We start from the raw sequence: 25,426 nt of genomic DNA on the forward strand, positions 1-25,426 counted from the left end.
TTCATATGTTATGTTACTTATCTTTTCATTGAAATCATACTTACATATAACAAAGTGATTATCAAGATTACTTGTTCTTTAATCGAACAACGCTTATTGAAGAAGACGAATCATGAATATGGCTCAAATGAACATTGATAACAATCTTTTTGACTATGTGTCCTAGGATCAATCTAGTCGATCCTGCGAGTAACCAAATCATATTTATTATAGTTTGGAAGACTAGCGGTTGTTTACCGGAAATCACCGTAAACAAATTGGCACGCCCAGTGGGACAGTGTCAAGCGGATTGTTTTAATCAATTGCTTTATTTTTGTCTAGACAATATCAAGACCTTGTATGAACCTTAGGAACGGTAAATTAACGAACAGTGCACAACCGATTCCCAAACGAAGGTACAACAAGAAAATGGTCGTTACGGCCAGTGCAGGGGGTGATCAAGATCCCCCACAAGGTTCAAGATCAGGAGCGGCAAATTCGACTTCCACTCAAGGAACACGGGATACAACGGGTCCAAATGGATCGAGACCTGCAGATAATTCCCAGGCTATGCCTGAAAATAATACAGGACCCTCAGGGACTATTCCAGTTTCAGTGTCGACAACCGCACCCTCATCCACAAGTGCAGAGGACGTACCGTTTTCCTCGACAAATGCTGCAAACAATTTGTTTGGTCAAGGCACGAATTCTGCTTTCGAATGGAGACCAAATAATCCATATGGAATGCCATACCAATATGGAACAGGCGTACGAGGGGCAGGACCTATATATGCCCCAACTAACAATGCGACATTTTCACCGAATGTTAGTTCAGTGGGTCGAAGTGCACACAACACTAGTTTTTCTACCCAGATGCCCCACTTTACCACAAATAACCAAGCAGCATTTCGACAAGAAATGGATGCAAGCAACCATGATATGCTAGGGGCTTTGGCCAGAGAATTGACTTCAATTTTAAACCCACTAGTGACAAATATTGCTACTACAAATAGGGAAAACTTGGAGACTTTCCAAAAGATATCATCTCAAATGAATCGAATGGCAGAGTTCATGGGAGTAACACCACCTAGAAGGAAAGACAAACAGCCTTCGAATCAAGAAGAGAGGCCCATTATGGAACGTGTACAAGATATAGTTCCGTTATCTAGGACAGCCACTAGGGATGTAGGCCCCTCACGAAGAACAGAGACGATCGAAGGAACTCCAGTAATTAACTTAGAGGCTTCAAATCAAAGAACCGTCCCCGTTCGACAGGAAACGGAGGAAGAGCGACCCAGATTAAGGGTTGTGGGTAGGAACGAACACCCAGATGAGGTTGTCCAAAGAGTCAGAAGAGAAAATCTGGCTACAGAAAATAACTTAACTGCCATGATAGAAAGGGTTATGGCCAATAATGGCCTTAGTACTGGACTTAGACGTCCAAATTATACATCCCCTATATCAGATTATATCATGCAGACAGAATTGCCTAGGGGCACTAAGGTACCCAAATTCACAAAATTTTCAGGCGAAACTAATGAGTCAACGATGGAACATATTGCTAGATATTTGACAGAAGCAGGAGACTTAGCGGGAAACGAGGATTTAAGGATCAAATATTTCCCTAGTTCGCTGACAAAGAATGCCTTCATTTGGTTTACTACTTTGCCACCAAATTCGATAGATGCGTGGGCATACTTAGAAAGGCTGTTCCATGAGAAATTCTATATGGGCCAAACTAAGATAAGTTTGAAAGAATTGGCCAGTATTAAGAGAAAATTCACAGAAACAATTGATGACTACTTGAATAGGTTCCGTCTGTTGAAATCAAGGTGTTTACAACAGTCCCAGAGCATGAACTTGTCGAGATGGCTGCGGGTGGTCTAGATTATTCAATAAGAAAGAAACTAGATACCCAATACCTTAGGGACATGGCCCAATTAGCAGACAGGGTTCGACAGGTCGAACGTCTGAAGGCAGAAAAAGTTAGGGCAAATAAAAGTTATAAGAAGGAAAGGGTAGCGTACGTCGAAGCCGAGGACGCTGATGATGAGTCTTTCAATGACTCATATAGCCCTGAAGAAGTCGAAATAGACTTGGCTGAGTTGAAAGAGGCGCCACCTTATGCCTGCAAATTGCTAAATCCTGCAAATGGAAAAAACCCAGTAGAAAACGATAAGAATGATAGGTTCCCTAAGAAAACTTATACATTCGACGTTACCAGGTGTGATGAAATATTTGATTTACTGGTAAAAGATGGCCAAATGATACTACCTCCAAATTCCAAAATTCCTCCGTTGGAACAACGGAAGAAAAGAGGTTTTTGTAAATATCATGGTTTTTTAGGCCATAAAACTTCTCAATGTTTTCTTTTCAGGGATCTAATTCAAAATGCTATCAATGATGGAAGGTTGAAGTTTGCTGACAAGACCAAGAGTCACATGAGGGTCGATACCAATCCCCTGAACATTGCTGACGCTAGCCTCTGTGAGGTAGAAGATATCAACATGGTGGAGGCATCTGAAGTCGAAGTTGTGGAAACTAAAACAATGTTCAATGGAAAGCAGGCTACTGAAAGCCTAAATGGTGACATAGTCTTCAATACTGATGTTGAAGAATCTTCCAAGACAGAGATAACTGAAGCATCGAAGGAAGAAAACAGTGAGGCCACTGAAGACCTCAGGATGAAACTCCAGAAAATCCAAATCTCTGAAGTTCCTCCAGCAGTGGTTAACATGGTCAGCGCCAGACGCCCACTGTCTGAGTTTGGCGAACTAGAGACATGGCTGACGAGGCAAAATGGGGGCATCGAAGTTCCTCCAAAAACTGAGAGCCTCAAAGATTACTTCTGGAATTTCCATGAGAGAAATGGTGGTAAACAATGGATGTGTCCAAGGTGTTCGATCATGCTGAATCGAAGGGTCGAAGCCAACTTCGAAATGGCTCGACGTGAAAGATGGGAACACCCAGGAAGAGAGCCAAATCCCCTACTACAACTGTACCCAAGGATGGAGGAAAGCTTAGTAGGATTTTTGGTCAGATGCCACAAAGGAAACACTGAAGTTGCTCTGTGCCCCAGATGTGGGGCAGTCTATGATGAAATGCTAGCACGATCATTCGAACGTGTGTACTGCTACATGAGTCGAGAAACTCAGGGGTTGCGTCCTAACCTGTACGGTTTCGACATATGGACTCCAACAAAGAGGCCTGATAGCCCACACCCCAAAGCTCGAAGGGTAACATTCAAAATCCCCGCAGATGCACCCAGGGATAGGTGGGTGCAAGCTGATGCAAGAACCAAGAAATGGCGAAGTTGGGACCAAGGAGGGAGAACTGCAATGACATATAGGAAACAATTTCAAAGACCAAATCGAGAGGCGTATCGATTGGAGAATTATAAAGGAAAAAATCCTATGTCTCGGTCCCAGTGGAGAAGGCATCAGAGAATAAAAAAGGCTCAGAAGGAATACAGGCCAAGAGAAACTGGAGAATCTAGTAGCAACCAAGTCCCACACCAGGGGGAAAAGTCAAACAAACCTCCGGTGGAACGCAGATTATTCGAAGCTGAAAAACTCTTGGATGAAGAAGAAAAGATGCGTTCAAATTCCTGGAAAGAAGAGGATAGAATGAAAAATGATTTTGATTCTGATGGAGTGTCATCTATAAACTTGAATTGCAATGTTGTATCCGTACTCCCTCACGAGTTTAATCAGGAAACTGAAGTGGAAGACTGTGAAGAGGCTGATATCGAAGAAATGGCAAAACACAGACCTGTGTGTTACTATGTGCTGAATAATGGTGCAGTTGAAGAACAGAATGCTTTCTTCGAAAGGCCTGATGAGGGTATGCGAAATCATTTGAAGCCACTCTATATCAGGGCTAAGATTGAGAATGTTGGCATTAATAAAGTCCTAGTTGATGGGGGAGCAGCAGTGAACCTAATGCCTCAATACATGCTAAAGAGAATTGGTATGTTCGATACGGATATAAGGCCACATAACATGGTTTTATCTAACTACGAAGGCAAAATAGGACAAACACTAGGAGTCGTTCAGGTCAATTTGACAGTAGGCTCAGTTACCAGGCCAACTATGTTCATGGGTATACCAGCAAAAGCAAACTACAACCTTTTGCTTGGTAGGGAATGGATTCATGGGGTAGCAGCTGTGCCCTCAACAATGCATCAGAGGGTGACAATTTGGAGGGAAGATGGTATAGTGGAGAATATCGAAGGTGATCAGAGTTACTATATGGCTGAAGTCAACCAGGTGAATAAAACCAACTTCGATAGGAACCTGGCAAACATAGGCCCTTGTCATGCTGCAGAAGAGATGTATACCCCAAATAAAAATGCATTGTACTATTTAACTTTACACCCAAATGGATTCCAATGGGATAGAGAGATCATGGATGGTTCAGCAGATACAGCACCATTGAAGAATTATCCAACAGTACGGCCAACAGGCTGGGACGATGACATTAATCATGTCTGAGTCTTCGTTCTTCGAAAAGATTTTGGCCTATGTGGCCGAGAACAAAAGGAAGGCGGCTCTCGAAGCCGAACTATCAAATACAAAGATAGATGCAGTTCTAACCAAAGAAGGAATAACAGAATTGGAGATACGTACGAGTTTCGAACTCTCTGAAGACACGGCTCCAGACGAAGAGATCATAAGAGAAGAACCAAATCAAAGGTTAGATGCAATATACGACGAGGAACCTTTGGGATTCGAAAAAGACCCAATGGCGTCGAACATAAAGATGTTGGCCCAAGATCCACTTGAAGAAGTAAATCTTGGAGACAATGATAAAAAAAGGATAACATATATCAGCGCGAAACTAGAACCAGAATTAAAAGCAACGGTCATCAAAATGCTGAAAGAAAACAGAGATTGTTTTGCTTGGGATTATGATGAGATGCCTGGTCTAGGAAGAGACTTAGTCGAATTAAAATTACCAATAAAGAAGGGAAGAAGCCTATAAAGCAAACTCCCAGAAGATTCGCGCCAGAGATTCACTCGAAGATTAAAGCAGAGGTCGAAAGGCTCTTGCGTTGCAAATTTATCCAAACTACAAGGTATGTTGAATGGATTGCTAATATAGTACCTGTAATTAAAAAGAATGGCTCATTAAGAGTATGCATAGACTTTCGTGACCTTAATGCAGCTACTCCTAAAGACGAGTATCCCATGCCTGTAGCAGAAATGCTAGTAGACTCAGCCGCAGGTTTTGAGTATTTGAGCATGTTGGATGGATATTCGGGATACAATCAAATCTTTATAGCAGAAGATGATGTATCCAAAACAGCATTTCGTTGCCCAGGGGCAATAGGCACTTACGAATGGGTTGTGATGCCTTTTGGTTTGAAAAACGCTGGGGCAACTTATCAAAGAGCAATGAATTCTATATTTCATGACTTTATAGAAACATTCATGCAAGTATATATAGATGACATTGTGGTAAAATCTACCTCGGGTATGAGTCATCTCGATCATCTGAGCCAATCATTCGAAAGAATGAGGAAATATGGCTTGAAGATGAACCCCCTCAAATGTGCTTTCTTTGTGCAGGCAGGTGATTTCTTGGGTTTCGTAGTCCACAAAAAAGGGATAGAAATTAACCAGAACAAGACAAGCCATTATGGAAACCAAGTCTCCATCCACGAAGAAAGAACTACAATCATTATTGGGTAAGATAAATTTCTTAAGGAGATTTATCTCTAACTTGAGTGGACGCACGCAAGCTTTCTCACCTCTACTACGGCTTAAGCAAGGAAAATTTGAATGGCGTGTTGAACATCAAGAAGCTTTCGATCAGATAAAGCAATACTTGACTTGTCCACCAATTCTGTCTCCCCCAAATGGGAAGAAGCACATGCGCCTATACATTTCAGCGTCAGATAAAACAATAGGCAGCATGCTGGCACAAGAAGATGAGAATGGCATCGAAAGAGCCATTTATTACTTAAGTAGAGTACTCAATGATGCAGAGACTAGATATACTGATATAGAAAAGCTCTGCCTTTGCTTGTATTTCTCCTGTATCAAACTTAAGTATTATATAAAGCCAGTTGATGTTTACGTTTCATCTCATTGTGATGTTATTAAACATATGTTATCTAAGCCAATACTACATAGTCGAATTGGCAAGTGGGCTTTGGCCCTTACTGAATATTCATTAATATTTCAGCCTCTCAAGGCAATGAAAGGTCAAATTGTGTCAGACTTCATTGTCGACCATGCAGTGGTTGAGAATCATCAGCATTATGTGGACTTAAAACCTTGGAAGTTATACTTCGATAGTTCAACACATAGAGAGGGTACTGGAGTTGGAATGTTGATAATTTCTCCTGATGGAATTCCAACAAAGCTCAAGTATAAAATCGAAGGTCCATTATGCTCCAACAATGAAGCTGAATACGAAGCATTAATTGCTGGACTTGAGGCTTTGTTAGAATTGGGGGCAACCAGAGTCGAAATTAAAGGAGACTCCGAATTGGTCATCAAACAATTGACAAAGGAGTACAAGTGTATCAAAGAGAATTTCATCATGTATTTTGTCATTGCAAATAGGCTACTCAAGAGATTCGAATATGTGGAATTAAAACACGTATCAAGGGTGAATAACCAGGAAGCAAACGACTTGGCACAATTAGCTTCAGGATATAAAGTATCAAAAGAAAAGTTGGAGGAATTGATTGAAGTAAGAGGAAGAGCAATGTCTACTAAACTTTCTCCAAGTGATCTAGAGAACTCACAATTGGGTTATGCCAACAAAGAAGAATTCGAAGTACTAAATATAGACTCGTTGGCAGACACAGATTGGAGGAGTCCAATTATTAACTATCTGAAAAATCCTTCGACGGATACAGACAGGAAAATCAAGTATAGAGCCTTATCATATTTCCTGATGGGAAATGAATTGTTCAAGAAAACTCCTGAAGGGGTATTGTTGAAATGCTTGGGTGAAGCAGAAGCATACTTGGCTCTGTCGAACGTACATAGTGGGGCATGTGGTGCACATCAAGCAGGGCACAAAATGAAATGGCTCTTGTTTCGTTATGGGATGTATTGGCCTTCGATGTTAAAAGATTGCATAGAGTTTGCGAAAGGGTGCCAAGAGTGCCAAGAACATGCAGGTATCCAACACGCTCCAGCAAACGAATTAAGTACGATAGTAAAATCGTGGCCTTTTAGGGGATGGGCATTAGATTTGATTGGAGAAATTCACCCCAAGTCATCTAAAGGTCAAAGGTACATTTTGGTAGGAATAGACTATTTCACAAAATGGGTCGAAGCAATACCACTGGCAAATGTGGATCAAGAGGCTGTGATTGAGTTTATTCAGAAACATATTATATATAGGTTTGGAATCCCAGAAAGTATAACAACCGATTAGGGATCAGTCTTTACTGGACGAAAAATGCAAGACTTTGCCAGAGAAATAGGTTTCAAGTTATTTACTTCTACACCTTACTACGCTCAAGCAAATGGACAGGTTGAAGCAGCAAACAAAATAATAATTGGCCTTATTAAGAAACATGTGGGAAAGAAACCCAAGAACTGGCATAAGACTTTAGATCAAGCACTCTGGGCTTGTCGAACATCTCCAAAAGAAGCTACAAATACAACTCCTTTCCAGTTGACGTTTGGACATGATGCAGTACTCCCAATTGAGATATATTTGCAATCGGTAAGAATACAAAGACAAGCAGACATTCCTCCCAACGTGTACTGGGAGTTAATGATGAATGAGTTAGTAGATTTGGACGAAGACAGACTTCGAGCACTGGAAATGATAAAAAGGCAAAAGGAAAGAGTGTCCAGAGCATACAACAAAAAGGTGAAAGGTAAAACTTTTGTTAATAATGACTTAGTTTGGAAAGTTATTTTACCTATAGATCGAAAGAATCAGGCACTTGGTAAATGGTCCCCACATTGGGAAGGACCCTTTCGAATCTTAAAAGTATTTTCGAACAATGCTTACGAAATTGAAGAGTTAGCAGAAGATCGTAGGATCTTAAGAGTAAACGGGAAATATTTGAAGAGATATAAACCAAGTATGTACGAAGTAAAGATTGCAAAAACGTAGATACTCAGGGTACTACGAAAGCCAAAATGGTCAGGCATGTGTCAAAACATATATGTCACATTGATCAAAATGGCTTTACAATCAGAATAGATTGTTAAATGGAAGGAAAAGAGTCTAAAGAGACACCAAAATATTTTTCATTCAAAACATAGGGGTACGTGCATTACAAAAGGATCCAAAGAACAGGATCTGAGATTACAAAAGAAAAAGAAAGCATAAAAAACCTAAGGTAAATACTTGCTAGTTAATCCTTTGGTCTAAACCTTCCAAGGACAGCACAGGCGAGGGTTCAGCTTCAAACATATCCATGGCTCCAGAATTGCGCATCCTCTTCACTACACCTTTCCTAAGGAAAATGTAACTGAGGAGTCTCCCGTATGGAAGACAGGTCACACTCCCTTGACGGTTGACACCAATAGAGACAGCCTTAACAAGTCCTTTAAAGATCATCAAAGGAATGTATTTTCTTCCCTCGAAGACCACAGAGGATAAACTCCAAGTCTTCAACCATGATGTTGTTTTCATCAATCCTCCGAGGTTGAAAGTTTCCCACGAGCATCTGGTGCCAGATTCTGATAACTTTGGCACTAAAGCGGTCGTTGTCCATAAGAGTTCTCAACATGAGATGAGTAGTCATGTTGAAACTGTTGTCATCAAAAGTTTCCCCAGAGTTTTTGCATCTCATTAGGTTGGCAATGGTGGTGGGAGTGATGCTAAGACGAGCATGTCGAATATCAGAATCAATGGTGGTCCTACCTTCACGATCTATGCGTAAAGACGCATTCATCCAGAATTCTGCCACCATGTTGGGGTAGATAGCACCCTCCAGGACTTCTTCAAAATAGAAGTCCAGTTCTTGATTGACAAAGAGGGTTTCGATGTTGATGAAGTTACGAACAAGTTCATCCTCAGAGAGTCTGAACTCGTTCTTGATGAGGGCTTTGATGTTATTAAAGGAAAAAGGTTCAGCCATTGCAAGGAAAAGAAAGGTTTTTGAGAAAGAAGTTGTGTGTTTTCTTTTTCTGTGTTTGGTTTGGAGAGAAAGCGCATGAATGAAGAAATGAAGGCAATATTAGACCCTTTATATAGACTGGGGATACTGAAGGGTGGTTTTAAATTGTTAATGATTGATTGGACTGCGTTTGGTTTTCCAAAGAGAGAAGTTATGGCTTCCGCCGTTTCCCGCCCTTGGAAGTTGAGAAGTAATCATGAAACTGATGCACGCACGTCTTAAATTGACGTTTTGAAGAAAGTGACGTCACTGTTCAATAATGATTATGGCTAGAGAAGTGGAAACGTCAAGTCTAGAGGCAAGGATGCTGCGAAGGATGTTCAGGGTCTATACGTTGCATTAAATAAAAGCACTGTAGAAAATCTAAAGATATATTTTGGCAGAAATTGAAAGATTCGCTAAAATAGTGCTGGCGAACATTGTAGATATGAACGAAGAAAATAGAAGTCAAGCATACAAATAGATGTTTCTACAAAGGCTTCGATTACGAAACGAAAATGCAACAAGTTACAGGATTGGAAACAGCTAGTTAAAATCCTCAGGGAGATTGTTTTTGATCTTCAAGTATTGAGTTTCCCACGAAGACATACGAAGCTCAATTAGTGCCCGTTGTTTCTTCAATCTTTCGATCTCTGGCACTAATTTCTGTGCAGTCTCGAAATGTTTAATCCCCGACTGCACCACTTCGAGCAAATCCTGTTGGTTGGATTTTTGTATGGCTGCCTGACAACGTTCAGCTTCCTTTATCTTGTCCTCGAGTACCTTTATCTCTTGTTTCCAGGAGTTGATGTTCTTCTCATAATCATCAAAAGCCTTCTGATTTTCTGAATGCTTAAGCTTGAGGGCCTCACCTTGTTTCGTTGCATCCACAGCAGAATTCCATGAAGAGTCATGAGAGGCCATTGTCTCAGATAGCTCTTTTTCGACATTTTGCTTTCGAAGAATGTTGGCCTGGAGTTGATCAATTAGAGAACCTAGCAGAACAATTACCTCTGAAACTTCTGTGGAGACTTGAAGCAAATCTACTTTCTTTAAAAGTTGATTTAAGTTGTGACTCTTAATAGGTTCCCGGCTGAGAACATCCACAAGATTGACCCCAAAGAATCTCTCTTTTATTTGTCGAAGGAGGCTAGGAATATCTTTCTTGTCACTAGATTCTACAGTCATAGCTGGAGAGACATCAAGTTCCGAAGGCGAAGAAGTATTCACATTCATAATAGCCTTTAGGAAACTAAGAGGATCAGTTTGCTTAAGTTGTTCCAGCTCCGAAGGAGTAGGCTTCGCAGGGGCAAGCGTCGAAGTTGTCCCAGGAATGGCTTCTGTATCAAGAGTCGAAGTTCCTTGAGGATCTTGTTTTTCTGGTTTAGAAGTCTCCTCCATAGCATCTTGCTCCGATGCAGTATCTTCGCTGTCATGTGGTTGTAGGTTCACATTGTCGCTGCCTGAGAATGGGTGATCTTCTTCCAAATTTTTGTCTTGGTAAGTAGGTGGGGATTCGTCAGTGGATTGGCTTTCTTCGACTGGTTCATTAGGCAATATGGTGGCGATTGGCCTAGCATCTTCGAAGACTGGCGAGAGAACATGAGTTTTGTTTTGAGAGGTATCTGTATTAAACGAAGCAGAGTTAGTCATAAAGATAAGCCTTTGAGGGGTTTATTGACGAAAGTTAAAGTTTGGCGATTACCGTAAAGTTTGTCAACATTAATGGTAAGGCCATGATCCTTAAAACCTGAAGTGGCAGTGCCAGCATCATCCTGCAATAACAAGGTAAAATGTCAGTTCAATTATTTAGTTAAAATCACAAGATAATATGTGGGGTGAAACCCAAATACCTTGGTTGGGATATTGTCTGGACTTGAATTATGACTTTCTACAACGAAAGCATTACTAGCAGCTTTCACAGGAGACTCTTCAGAGGATGCCTTATCGCCAGGAGAAGCAGCTTTAGAGGGACTTATCCCTTTCCCTTTTCTTGAAGGGGTAACAGCTTTTTGTTTCTTCCTGTGTCCTTGTCTAGTACGAGGAGGGGATTTATCTTCGTCATTTGAGGCAGCTGTCGAAGAAACTTTCCGCTTCGAACCTGTTGGGGGTTTCGAGCTCTGGAAAATAGATGATAAGTAAGATGAGTACTACTCACAGATTGTACAAGATTAAGAATATGAGTGGGTATGTACCGTGGGCTTTTTGTCAGTGACGATGGAGTCACTCTCACTTGGTTTGTTGCTTTTAGATGTCCCAGAATCCTTTTGGGCAGGAGCTTCCTTAATCTTCCTCCTTCGAGCAACAGCTGTAGTTGAAACTGAAATCAGTATATCAGCAAAGAAAAGAAAAGTCAGTCGAAAAGATTGTCTGAATCCAAACCTTCAGGTATTGGAGTCAAGACACGAACATGTTCAAGATCTATATGAAGATGTCCTTTGAAAGTATCCAAGGTATGCTTAGTCGGAACCACTCGTTCGGCGCGTTTTTTAGTACTGTTTTGAAGGTCTTTTAGAACGTTGCCACACACAAACCAATTTGGAAAAGGAGGGCTCAAAGCCACACCAAAATCCGCACTTGGCAGTGGAGGGAATTTTGGAGGATTAAGTTTGAAAGCCACTTCATAACGTAGTTCTGGTCGAACATACGAGGGCAATTTCAACTTATCCAGTTTGGCGGAAAACTTTTCGCGCAAAATGACTGCAGCCTCACGAACGGTCCGACTAAGATCATCAGGCCTGTAGATAGTTTCAAAGAATTTTTGAAAAGCTTGGATTTCTTTAATATGAGTTGAAGTACCTTTGTGAAAATTCTCCTGCACATCAGCAAAAGCTGCAGTTAGTTCTTGAGCAAGACTATCGGCATCAAAGATTTGGGAGCTATAATAATCCGTCCACCATTGGTGAAAATCTGGTGTAGAGTAAAAAGCAGGTTCGAAAGGAACAGGAGAAAAATTGGTGGTGCCAACGTATTTGTTGATTTTTGTTTCACATTCTCCTTCAGTCAAGTACAAGGTATGGAAACACATATGGCTCCTTTTCTCATATAAGCACTTGGGTTTTATTTGAACCAACCCAAACTGTCTCGAGACCAAATTTGGTTGATAGCACACGAGAATACATTGACCTTTTGATGGTCGAAGGCGATGAGAAAATAACCTTGGAGTCAGAAAGGCTTCCCAAATTTCCATAGACTCAGTTTGTTGATCCTGAGATGTTGATGGGAATTTTCGAGTAAACCATTCGGGACCTATTGTTCTGTGTACAAACGGGGCCATAGAAGGATCGAACTGATTACGCTGGGCAAACATCATTGAATACGCCAGAAAGTGTTCACGAAGCTTCCCAGTTTCTTCTTTTGGAGTTAGGTAAGCTTACCTGGTCCCTTCTATAGTTCGATTCTTGATTTTGCTATCTTCCTCATTGACGTTTCCTCGAAAGGGAAGATGAGTTTCGAATGTAGCGTTAAGCCACAGTTGCAATAGCCAGAAAGGACCAGCATAAAGCAAAGTACCGGATTTGTAATTCTTGGTAAGGTTTGCAGCTTCGCTGAGGTTTTCATAAAGAAACCCTAAAAGCAGTTGGCTGAGGTTGAGCTTTTTTCCAGCATGCAACTGATTAGCCATGCAAAGGTATCTCTTTGCAACTTGTATGGATCTTGAGCAGAAGGCACATCGTGAGAGCCATAGCGCTAAGAAAGCAATATGCTCTTCATCGGATACTGCCGTTTCGGTGGTGATATGGTGCTTCTGGATGAATGCAGTATAAGTGACTAGCGAGTCATTAAAACCAATAGTATCAGTATCCATCTCATTGGGATCGAAGGTTTCGCCAGTTGGTCGAAGTCCTGTAATCGCAGCCACATCGAAAAGAGTGGGGGTAACCATTCCACATGGGAGATGGAAAGTGTTGTGAGAAGCATCCCAAAAGTGAACCGCTGCTACTAGCATGGGTTGGTTATATTCTAAGCCTGTTTTTGACAGTTGAATCAAATCGTATATTCCTAACGATTTCCAGAAGGATTCTTTCTGTTTCTCTACTTTTTCTAACCAGGCATAGTACAAATCAGGATCTTTGGCTAAAGGAATTGACCTAAACACTTTTACAAAGTTGGTCATATAGTTTAACCTAATTTTCGTCAAAGCCAAAGGGGTTACAGTTGAAGTTTCTTCAATGTTAGCAGATTCTCCTGAGGGAGAACAGCCATCTTCATCTATCTTAGTTTTGCTAACTAATGGTCTAGTCTTGTAATAAGCACGGAAGAATCTATTCAGAGATGAAATATTTTCACCTGGTAACGGACCCATAAAAGCAAGAGATTTTCCAGAAAGTTCAAAGCGAATGATTACCTGGGAAGCGTAAATAGTGTGTACTTCTTCGATGTTAGGGTTTGGAATGTGCTCTTGTTCCCCAGACCGTGTTGTTGATTGGAGCTTCAGAACAGGTTGAAGGACATTTGAAGATGAAGCCATAGAGAGATTTTGATTAAGAAAGCAAGATTTTGAAAAGATTGAGGATGTTGGTTTTTCTGTTGAAGAAGATGAAGAAATAGGAATGAAAGGTTGTATAGAAGTGCAAGACCAAGTATTTAAAGGTTTAACGGAAACCCTTTTTAAATCTTTTGGGTAAAACCCAAAGAACACGTGGCGGCTGGTGATTTAATCCGACGGCGGTCGAATAAATTAGCTTCACTCCTAGTATGTAGGAGTAATGATCAAGAAGTAAGGTTAAAAACGTGGGAATGTAAGTTATGAGAAGACATCTTTGAAAATGACAAGACGTTTCGGGAACAGGGTCATCAATGATTATGACGTTAGTCAGCAGTCTTGGAACTCTCAAAGATCGATAAGAAACGAAATCTTATGATGACAAGAAACGCCTATTTCTGTTGATTTTCGAAACAGGCATTTATTGGGGGCAATTTGTTAGCTGAAGATTTCGTCTTGTAATATTTGTCCTTCGAAGAAGTGGAAAATCGAAGGAAAGATGGTTACTGATGGCCATCCCTTAAAAATAAAAGATGGCTACTGATGGCCATGCTTCGAGAATAAAGATTTCTAAGTTCGTTATGAAGATAATGAATACTGAAAGCTAGTGAAAGTATGTGTCTTCGGGGACTTAGACAAAATTTATAAAATATATTCAAGTATTACTACTTAGCGTGTTTTCGTAGTGTTTTTAATACACTGCCACGCGTCGAAGACGGACTCAGGCGGGAAGATTTGAAATTCGAAGACGGTTTCGTAACTGTCCAAGTAACAGATGGCGTCGCTGGAAGTTCTTATGAGAGACGTGGCAGCAGATTAGTGTAGGACCGTTAAGGTCGAAACTAGTATAAATAGGAGTCTTAATGTTAGGATTCTGTGTGTTCATTTTGTACAAATCACTCACATATTTACTCAAGTATCAAGTGTTAAGAGAAAGAGTTCGCTGAGAAAATGTACGTATGACACCACCACTTTAATACATGTGTATTATCTTTCGTTTTCAAATATCTTTCAGAATTACTGCATTCCATTTACTTCTTGCCATTTACATTTCTGTATCTTTACTTTAATGTCATTTACTTTCGAATTACTTTCATGTCATTTATTTTCAAAGTCTTTAACGTTTCTGCATTCTAAGATTCTTTACGTTTTAACAGTCCTTTTAGTTTCATATGTTATGTTACTTATCTTTTCATTGAAATCATACTTACATTTAACAAAGTGATTATCAAGATTACTTGTTCTTTAATCGAACAACGCTTATTGAAGAAGACGAATCATGAATATGGCTCAAATGAACATTGATAACAATCTTTTTGACTATGTGTCCTAGGATCAATCTAGTCGATCCTGCGAGTAACCAAATCATATTTATTATAGTTTGGAAGACTAGCGGTTGTTTACCGGAAATCACCGTAAACAGATGCATAATCTGAAAAACAATGAGATGAATGAGTGAGCTATTCTACCCCATTTCAAAAAGAAAATTTATTTTTCTATCTTTATCTAATCCAAAAGCTCTGGAAAGGTTCATCTTTTTCTACATCTATTCAAATATATTTCATGTCCATATTTTTCTGTATAAATTTTATTCAATTGTTTTGACCATATTCAAATTTATTTCATAAATATTATTTTGATCATATTCAAATTCATTTCATAGTCATATGTGTAATATATAATTTTTCATTATTATTTTGCAGGTTTTGCAATTTGAATGAGAGTCTACTCGGGTCAAGCTCCTAACAATAACAATTTTAGAATGAAGATTGAAATATACATCTCTTGCAATCATCTGGAGCATCTAAATTTTAAAAATCGTAATACATATGCTTATGTTAAAATTATTTTGATATATGCTTTATATTTTTATTGTAATAAATATGCATATAAATTTACCTGTTCCAATTTGGAAGTAATTTATCGGCCTCTACTTCTACGCATAACAACCTTAGAATGAATATTGAAATATATAATTTTTGCAATCATTAAGATCGTCAAATTTCTAAAACTATACATGTTTTCGTCCCAATATAACCATGCGACTTAGATTATTATTTTTTGTTTAATTTTCTTTTTCCACTTATGATTTTTCGAATATAACCATACCAACAATATTTAATTTTCATTAAATTTCCTTCATCTCAACTTCAAAATATTTTTGTTGTTTAGTAGAAACATGGAATAATTGATGTTGTTATTCTTTATAAAAAAATATTTTATTAATTTAAAGAAACTACTTTTAACAATCAAGATTCTTACACTATAATCGGTGCATATTGATGATATTTAATTTTCATTTTAATCATTTTGAAGTTTTGTTTTTTATTTCTACATTCCTATTCAACCATCAATGACCTATTAAAAATATTAAAATATATTTTTCACTATTTATGAATCCAAATTGTAACTCTTAAAAAAATTAAAACTCCATTTTCCTATATTAAAGACATTATCTAGCAATAAAATTTTTAACTTTGCAGTTAGTACCAAATTCTAATTTTAAAAAAAATCGATCTCAATTATCCTAAACCTATAATTGATGACTATTAGAATTTTTGAAATTATACTTTTTTACTTATTATTAATAGAAATTTTAACCGTTTAAATGACAATCAATCAAATGTTGTTTTATATATTCTTCGTTCATTAAAATCATTAAAAAAAATTATGCAAAAATCATTAAACTTTTAAGATACAAACTAATTGATAGAACTTATTATAATTCCTATATTATTTACTATTATATCTATCTAATTTATTACTCTTTAAAATTCAACATATTCTTAACTATTATAATAAACTCATATACAATAATTAATCAAATAAACTCATTAGAAAAAAAATCTTATAAACACAATCAATTGATCCTTTATATTATTCTTAATATTCAACTTTTTTTAAAATATGTATCTAAAAAACTACCTATAACAATTACTCAAATAAAATAATTTAAAAAATACTCCATAAACATAACAATAATTTTAAAATTTTGATGAAGTTTAAAATTTAATATACAATAATAATAATATATTATAAGCAAACCGCGCATCGCGCGGGTTATATACTAGTACATTTTTAAAAACACAGTTTTCTTTGAACCACATTAAATAAATAAATGTAACATATTTATCCAACTTTTGATGCATGATAAGAGGCACTGCCACAAAAAGTTCTATATCGTTTGGGAATTATACACCGACAAACATTTCTAGAAGATATTTTTTAATTTGGCTTGGTTTCGACGAAGATAATTGGATCTCAAAGAACAAAAGGATCAAGTTATCATGTAGAGTGATCAATGGGAAACGAATGGAAGATTTTCAATGATCGTTATCATAAAGGAACATATCACAACTCATTTTGTATTACACTTGAAAGCTCATAAATATCACTCAAACTTCATCGCTAAGATGTTTTAAAAGGATTGTGCATAAAGTCATTGATATAAGCTAAAAAAAAGTGTGTTTCTTTCAAAAGAATTGTAGTGGTAATCGACTAATGCCCCATGCTAATCGATTACCAAGCTTGAAAATTTCAAAAAATTATACATTGGTTGATGGAAATCGATTACATGATAACTGATTAGCATATGTAAAGATGCAGCTTTTCATGAAACAACATTAATGTAAGACTATCAACAATTATTTCTAAATTCAACATCCTATTTTTTCATTTTTTACACTCCACATTATTATCTCTCTTCCATCTAATAATTCAACACTCATTCAATTTTTACTTACTACAATGATTTTGTTTAATAAAATTCAACACTCTACCCCACCACTTTTATTTCATATTATTATTTTCTTTTATATTTTTATTTTTGTGATTATATATTAATAACAATTATCAATTGAAATTAAATTAAAATAATTAAGAGTTAAATAATTTATTTTAATTTTTTCTAATTTAATAATTTATTTTAATTTATTTTTCTAATTTTATATTCTTAATTAATTTTTTTCCTTGCAAGTAATAAATACGAAATATAGGGATAGTCATTATTAATAAAACAAATAAAATTACATAAAACTTAAAATGCAATACAATACACTAAACACACAACACATCTAAAATGAAACACACATAACTTAATTCGTACAATAGACTCAACTCATAAGCAATCTATTTAATCATGAAACATTCTGAACTTTGTCCATATGTGTTTGACTAAATCTTCTTGCAATTCGTGATGTACATGTGAATCGCATTACAGATCTAGCACGCACATGATTCGCAAATGTAGGTAGCACCTCAGTTGAGAATGGCTCCGGTGTACTAAACCCACTTGCCTCAGATTGATCATAATCTATGCAATGTTGATCATAATCCTACGGAGTTGGAATCACTTGCATCACTCTCGTGGGCTCTCTTAGATCCACTACTTCCAGATCCAGTATTTCCTCCAACCTGACTACCATAACGTGGTTGATCACGGACAGAGAGCCGTTCTGACATTAGAAGGAAATGTCCACTCTTACCACTTGAATATAATTCATGTGCTTTTGCCAATACATCATTCTCCGACCACCCGCTTTGTTGCATATGCTTAGAGTTATCATAAGCGTCAGTCCATTTATTAAGTAATTTGTTCGTGTAGTTGTAATGATTTCTACACGCAGCTCCATCACGGGGAGGATCAAATGAGCAACGCTCATTACAGTAATCATCAATTTTACCCCAATATGAATCCCTTTTTCGGATTCTCCCAACAACACTGTCTGTTTGTTTACGGTGATTTCCGGTAAACAACCGCTAGTCCTCCAAACTATAAATATACTTTGGTTACTCGCAGGATCGACTAGATTGATCCTAGGACATAGTCAAATAGTTGTCTTTCGAGATAATTTGCCTCATATTTATTGGTCTTTTGCTTCGAAACTTGGTTATAGTATGAACATGTAAATAACTTGCGAAATAAACTAACAAAGAATGTACACAACTGAAACATAAACTGGTTATAAATGTAAGTAAAAACTTTGACGAAAAGATAAAGGAATGTAACTTTCAGAAACGTAAAGTACAGAATTGTAAAGTGCAATAATATAAAGACTTATTGAAAAGAAAACTAGAATTGAAGGAAAAACTGGGCGAAAAGTAAAAGAAACTTAAAGACACTTGGATTCTGTAAATAGAAATACAAACATATTAAAAGTGTGGTGTCATACGTACATTTCTCAGCGAACTATTTCTCATAACACTTGATACTTGAGTGATTTGTGAGTGATTTGTACAAAATGAACACCCTGGATCCTGATACTAAGACCCTTATTTATACTAATTCGACCCTAACGGTCCTACGCTAACAAAATGACACGTTGCTCACATGCATGCGTTTCGAATCCCTGGGGCGCCATCTGTCCTTGTTCGGTTATACATAATATTTTGAAATTCAAATCCTCCCGCCTGAATTCTCTTTCGATACGTGGCAACGTGATCTTTAGTGAGAATGCAACGAAATACGCTAAGCTTCAGTACTCTTTGTATTTCGAAAAACACTTAAGTCTCAAAGACAATCTATCTCGATTCAGCTTCGATTTCAATCATCTTCATCATAAATAACATCCTCGGAAATGGCCTTAAAAACCATTTATTCTCAAGAATGGCCATCGAAAGCCATCTTCTTCTTCGAACTCTAATTCTTCAAGAAACATATCCTTCAATCAAAATCTCCAGCTAACAAATTGCCCCCAATAAATGCCTGTTTCGACAAACAAGAGAAATAAGCGTTTCTTGTCATGATGAGATTTTGTTTTACTCATATATTTTAGAGTTCCAAGACATCTGACTAACGTCATAATCATTTATGACTTATCTTTCAAAATGTCTTGTCATTTTCAAAAATGTCTCTTCAAAACGTGCGTTCCCACGTTTTGTCATTACTTGTGATCATTGCTCCTAGATACTAGGAGTAAGGCTAACGATTGTTCGACCGCCGTTAGATTAAATCAGCTATTGCCGCGTGTCCGTTTGACCTTTATTCAAAAAGATTTGAAAAGCTCTTACTAAACCTTTAAATACTTAAGCTTTAGCCTTCAAGGTTTTCTCCTTACTACATGACTTTGTTCTCTATCTTTCTGAAACTCAACACACAAAAACCCTTTTTAAGTTTCAAACCAAATTCTTGAAGCAATCTCATCCATGGCGTCTTACACCATCCATATCCCCACATCGGAGACTTCAAATGCGCTTCAACCTGTTCAACAGTTTCAGCATCCTACACAGGTGGGTAACCAGCAATACATTCCAGACCCAAATTTAGCAGAAACTCACGCTATTTACGCTTCTCAGGTAATCATTCCTTTTGTTCTTTCTGGAAAAACTCACGCTTTTATGGGTCCTTTACCTTGAGATAGTAGTTCTTCTCTGGGTAAATTCTTTCCTGCTTATTATAAGAATAGGCCCTTAGTTAGCAAGAACCAAATAGACAAAGAGGGTAACCTAGTCTTAACTGAAACCACCAATGCGGATGATGTTTCGACTGAAGCCGCCGCGGTTCCAGAGAAAATTAGGTTAAATTATATGACCAACTTTCTCAAAGTGTTTAGATCAATCCCTTTAGCAAAGGATCCTGAACTTTACTACGCTTGGTTGGCTAAAGTAGAAACAAAAAAGGCTTCATTTTGGAAAGACTTGGGGATTTATGATCTGATCCAATTGTCTAAGACAGGCTTAGAGTACAACCAAGCTATGTTAGTAGCATCTTATATTTTTGGGATGCTTCTCACAACACCTTTCATCTTCCTTGTGGAATGATCACCCCAACCCTTTTCGACATATCCGCTATCACAGGGCTTCGACCAACAGGGGAAGTTTTCGATCCCAACTACATGGATACTGATACTATTCAATTTAATGAAATCAAAGCCACTTATACTCCATTTATCCTAAGACACCATGACACTTCGACTGATGAAGTAACAGATGAAGAGCATATTGCATTCCAGGCACTTTGGCTCTCAAGATGGGTTTTTTGTTCTAGATCCCTCCAGTGGCAAAGAGGTACCTTTGTATGGCTAACCAGATAAATGATGGAAAGAAATTGAATTTAAGCCAGCTAATTTTAGGGTACCTTTATGAAAATCTTGGCGAAGCAACAGACCTCGTCAAAGATTACAAAACTGGATCTCTCCTCTTCGCTGGACCCTTCTGGTTACTACAGCTGTGGCTCAATGCCACCTTCGAAGCTTACCTCCCACGCAAAGGAATCGTGGATGAAGAAGATATGGCCATACGAAATCGAACAGTCGAAGGGACTAGACTAGCCCACCTAAATCTCAAAGAAGAACCAGGAAAGCTTCGTGAGACTTTCCGAGCGTACATGATGATGTTCGCTAAACGTTACCACTTCAGTCCTTCTATGGCTCCATTTGTGAAAAGAGAGGTGGGTCCTGAATGGTTCACCCGAGAATTCCCTGCAACTTCTCTAGATCAACAAGCTGAATCCATGGTTAATTGGGAGGCTTTTTGACGCCTAAACTGTTGTATCATCGACTACAATCTCCGAAGAGCCACTGTTGTCTTCTTTGTTACCAACCTAACATCGTATCAAGACAATTTGGGTTGGTTCAACTCAAACCAAAATGTATGTATGAAAAGAGAAGTCATATGTGTCTACACACTATGCATTCAGCTGAAGAAGACTATGAGTCTAAGATTTCTAAATATGTTGGCATCACGACCCTCTCTCTCATTTCCTTCGAACCTGCTTTCTATTCTACCATAGATTTTCATCAGTGGTGGACAGAATATTATAACAAGCAAATCTTCTATGCGAATAGTCTTTTGCAAGAACTAACTGAAGCTTTTGCTGATGTGCGTGAACTTTAATAAAGGTACTTTAACTCATATTAAAGAAATTCAAGCCTTTCAAAAATTCTTTGAAACTATCTACAGGCCCGATGATCTTAGTCGGACCGTTCGTGATGCTGCGGTCACTTTGCGTGAAAAATTTTCCACAAAACTGGATAAGCTGAAATTGCCCACGTATGTTCGACCTGAACAACGTTATGAAGTGGCTTTCAAGCTCTATCCTCCAAAATTCCCTCCACTACCTAGTGCTGATTTTGGTGTGGCTCTAAGCCCTCCTTTTCCAGACTGGTTTGTGTGTGGGAATGTCCCAAAAATCCTTTGCGAACAATCCAAAAAATGCGCTGAACGAGTGGTTCCGACTAAACATACCTTGGATAATTTCAAAGGACATCTTCATATAGGCCTCGAGCACGTTCGTGTTCTGACTCCAATACCTGAAGGTTGGGGCTTGGATAATCTTTCGATTACAACCTTTTCTTTGTCTGTTTACTAATTTTGCTTTATTTACAGCTCTAGGTCGAAAGCGAGTCATCAAAGAGGCAGCTGCACAAAAGGACGCTGAAGCTTCGAGAAGCAACAAAGCAAGTGGAGATGACTCTGTTAACACTGGCAAGAAACCAATGGTATACACTTTCACACTCTCACTTGTGCTTGTATTCTAGAAATTACTAAATTTCCTTATTGTGAATATTTTTAGAGTTCGAAACCCCCACCAACTCCAAAAAGGAAACCTTCAAATACTAGTGCTTCAGATGATGAGGATAGATCTCCTCCTCATACTAGACAAGCCGCGAAGAAAAGACAGAAGGCCACCATTTCTTCAGTTAAAGGCAAAGGATCTGGGACCTCAAAACCCACATCATCAAGTGATAAAGTACTGTCTGATGAACAACTTTTGAAGACCGATGGTAATGCCCTAGTTGTCGAAAGTCATAACTTAAGCCCAGATAACATCCCACCCAAGGTATCGAATCTTGGACTTTAACAATCCAATATGCCTAACTTTTCATGCTAAGTTTACATTTTACCTTAAATTTGTAGGACGATGCAGGCACAATTACTTCTGACCTCAAAGCTTCAACTCTCAACTTTGACCTTGATAATCCCCAAGGTATACCTTTATAGGCCTTGAACCTATCAATACTTTTTCGTAGCTTTTATCTTAATGTATTTTTGTAACAGGTGTTCCTCAACAAAAATCTCCCAGTCTTTCTCCTGTTCTCAAGGATAACGAACCTAGCGCCAAAGCTACTTCCCCTGAGCATACTGAAGATACTCATTCGAATGATGGATCTCCCGTTATCAATCAAGACGAAGATATGGAAGATCCTCCTCAACATTCTAACACTGGTGAGTATCTGAGCAATCTACCTGAAATGAGGACACTAACTTCGGGATTGAAGCTACAAACGAAGTCTCTAGTTTACATAAATCAAGCAATGTTGAAACTTCGACCTTTGGTACTATTGTTGCTCCTGCAACCACTTCAACCAAAACTTCTTCTGAACTCACTCCAGCTGAATTAGAGCAACTCAAAAACACTGATCCTGTAAGCTTCCTCAAGGCTATGATGAATGCCAAAAGTGTTTTGCCCATCATGGTTGAGACTTCTTTGAACATCTTGGTGGAAAGTGGTACGGGAAATGATACTCCAAACCTCCTTCGCCAGATAAAGAAAAAGTTCTTTGAGACTAACCTTATCGAAGTTCTGAGCAAAGACTCCACCAGCTGCTTTGGTTTGAATAATCTTTTAAAGAAGGTGGATCTACTCCAAGTCTCCGACGAAGCCTCACAAGTGATTGTTTCGCTAAGTTCCTTGCTTGATCAGCTTCAAGCTGATAACCTTCGAAAGCGAGAAGTTGACCAAAAACTCAACACGAAAGTAACTTCTCATAGTTCTTCATGGAAAGCTGCTAACGAATCAACTACCAAAGTTGGTGCCCTTAAGCTTGAGCGTGCGAAGCTCAAAAAGGAATATGACACTTGCGGAGTGAATATCAAACCTTAGGAAGAAGAAATTGATCACCTCCAAGAGAAAGTGAAAGCTGCCAAGTCTCGCCAGGAAGAAATCAAGCAGTTAAAGAAAAAAGAATTAGATGATGTGGTACAAGCGGGGATTCAACATATCGAAACGGCGCAAAAATTAGTGCCAGAGATCGAAGAGTTGAAGAAGCAACAGGCCACAATCGAACGCCACTTGTCTTTATGGGCCTCTCAATACTCCACAATGAAGAACAATCTCCCTGCAGATTTTGCTTAATCATAATAATCTTTGTAATGTTTTTTTCCATTTTGTACTTGTCCTGCTTTTAGTAATCGACCTTGCTAATGAATATACATATATTATTTGTCTCTTAATTATACATATATTCTACCATGCAATGTCACATATAATATTTTAACAATTTAAATTGTCAAAACCTATTTTCCAACCATCATGATGACCTCGATAACTTATACACGTGACATGATCACTCTTCGCAGCCACTTAGTTTTGACTTGACGTTTCCACTCCACTAGCCATAACAGTCAGTTAATCATGACATCACTTTCCCAAAACTTCTAATTAAGACGTGCGTGTATCAGTTTCTAACATGATTACACTTCAACTTCCAAGACTAGAAACGGCGGACTCCATATCTTCCCTCGGGGATCCCACACGCGGTCCAATCAAATTTCAAAGCGTAATCACTCTTCAAGACAAACATCTTCTATATAAACCTTATCATTTCTATCATATCTTCATCCTCTTCCATATTTTCATCAAGTTTTTTCTTTCTTATACTTCTTTCTTGCAACGATGATACCTCTAACTTATAACAACATTATCTCTGCCATCAAGAAAGAATTCAAACCATCTGCTGAAGAGTTCCAACACAATGACATTGATGTTGATGAACTCTTTGCCACCCAGAACTTGCAGGTTTATCTGGGAATCTTAGAAGGGTCTGTTTACCCAAACATGCTGGCGGATTTCTGGATGTTTGCATCCATCCATATGGACTCAGAGGGAAAGACCACCATCGTTTCCCGATTCCACGGGTCTCGCATTGTCATCTCTCCAACACTCATCTCTGAAGTGATGAGATGTGAAAACTCTGGTCTTGTTTTTGACAACTCTTTTGCCATGAGCACTTCTGACGTTTTAGCGAGTACTTTCGCTAATGACCCCTTCAACGCGCTCCTTTGCAGGATCTGACATCAATTCCTGGTGGGTAACTTTCACCCACGAAAGGAAGATGAGGAAAGCATCATGGTGGAGGACCTAGAGTTCATGCTCTATGCTCTCGAAAAAAAGAAGATCAACATACCACTTATGATTTTCAAACATCTCACCGAAGTCGTTGTCGTTGCTGCTTCTCGCCAAGGCAAACCCTCTTGTCTTCCTTACGGAAGATTGCGCAGGGAAGGATCCCTTGACCCATTCGAGGCGGAAAGCTTACCCTTGCTAAGCTTATAGGGTTTGCAGCAAAGGGTCAAATGAAGGGTGTTGGAGGCATCGTGGGTCTTTAATATTTAATACTTCTTTTATTTAGTAGTAATTTTTTATTTTTTTTGGTTTGCATGTAATGCAACCATCTTGACCAAATGTACCCCTAATCTTTTGAAGTAATGGAATATATATTTTGACATCGTTTTTCTTCTTACTTTATCTTACTCAACTTGCATAAAGATAAAGCCATTTGGGCGAAATGTTGTACCATTTTGGCCCACGACATCTACAGTTAATGCTTACGTTTTCGCAATCTTTACTTCGTGCATAACTGGCTTGTATCTTTTCAGATACTTCCCATTCACTCTTAAGATCCTACGATCTTCTGTCTGCTCTTCTATCTCGTAAATATTATTTGAGAATACTTTTAAGATTCGAAAAGGGACTTCCTAGTGTGGAGACCATTTGCCTAAAGCTTGGTTCTTTCGATCTATAGGAAATATAACTTTCCAAACTAAATCATTGTTAATAAATGTTTTACCTTTCACCTTTTTGTTATATGCTCTTGACACCCTTTATTTTTGCCTTTTTATCATTTCCAATTCTCGAAGTCTGTCTTCGTCCAGATCAA

The 25,426-nt window shown here is 38.2% G+C and overlaps 1 protein-coding gene across 1 annotated transcript; it reads left to right on the forward strand.

The window, feature by feature from the left end:
• Positions 1 to 19,691: 19,691 nt before the first annotated feature.
• LOC131662626 (uncharacterized) lies at positions 19,692 to 23,622 on the forward strand. Its single transcript, XM_058932469.1, has 9 exons — positions 19,692 to 19,841; positions 19,947 to 20,062; positions 20,443 to 20,552; positions 21,873 to 21,985; positions 22,060 to 22,326; positions 22,404 to 22,473; positions 22,545 to 22,712; positions 22,766 to 23,295; positions 23,371 to 23,622. Exons 1-9 carry the CDS (start codon positions 19,692 to 19,694, stop codon positions 23,620 to 23,622), a joined length of 1,776 nt encoding a protein of 591 aa, XP_058788452.1.
• The last annotated feature ends 1,804 nt before the right edge of the window (positions 23,623 to 25,426 follow it).

This window comes from Vicia villosa, linkage group LG1, assembly GCF_029867415.1.
Source record: "Vicia villosa cultivar HV-30 ecotype Madison, WI linkage group LG1, Vvil1.0, whole genome shotgun sequence".
Classification (NCBI taxonomy): Eukaryota; Viridiplantae; Streptophyta; class Magnoliopsida; order Fabales; family Fabaceae; genus Vicia; species Vicia villosa.

Excerpts from the sequence above, each read along its gene's own strand:
- LOC131662626 (XM_058932469.1), top strand. The coding sequence starts at position 19,692 with ATGGCGTCTTACACCATCCATATCCCCACATCGGAGACTTCAAATGCG. Across the intron at positions 21,986-22,059 it reads ACACTGGCAAGAAACCAATG|AGTTCGAAACCCCCACCAAC; the intron begins GTATACACTTTC and ends GAATATTTTTAG. Across the intron at positions 22,713-22,765 it reads TCCTCAACATTCTAACACTG|CTACAAACGAAGTCTCTAGT; the intron begins GTGAGTATCTGA and ends TCGGGATTGAAG.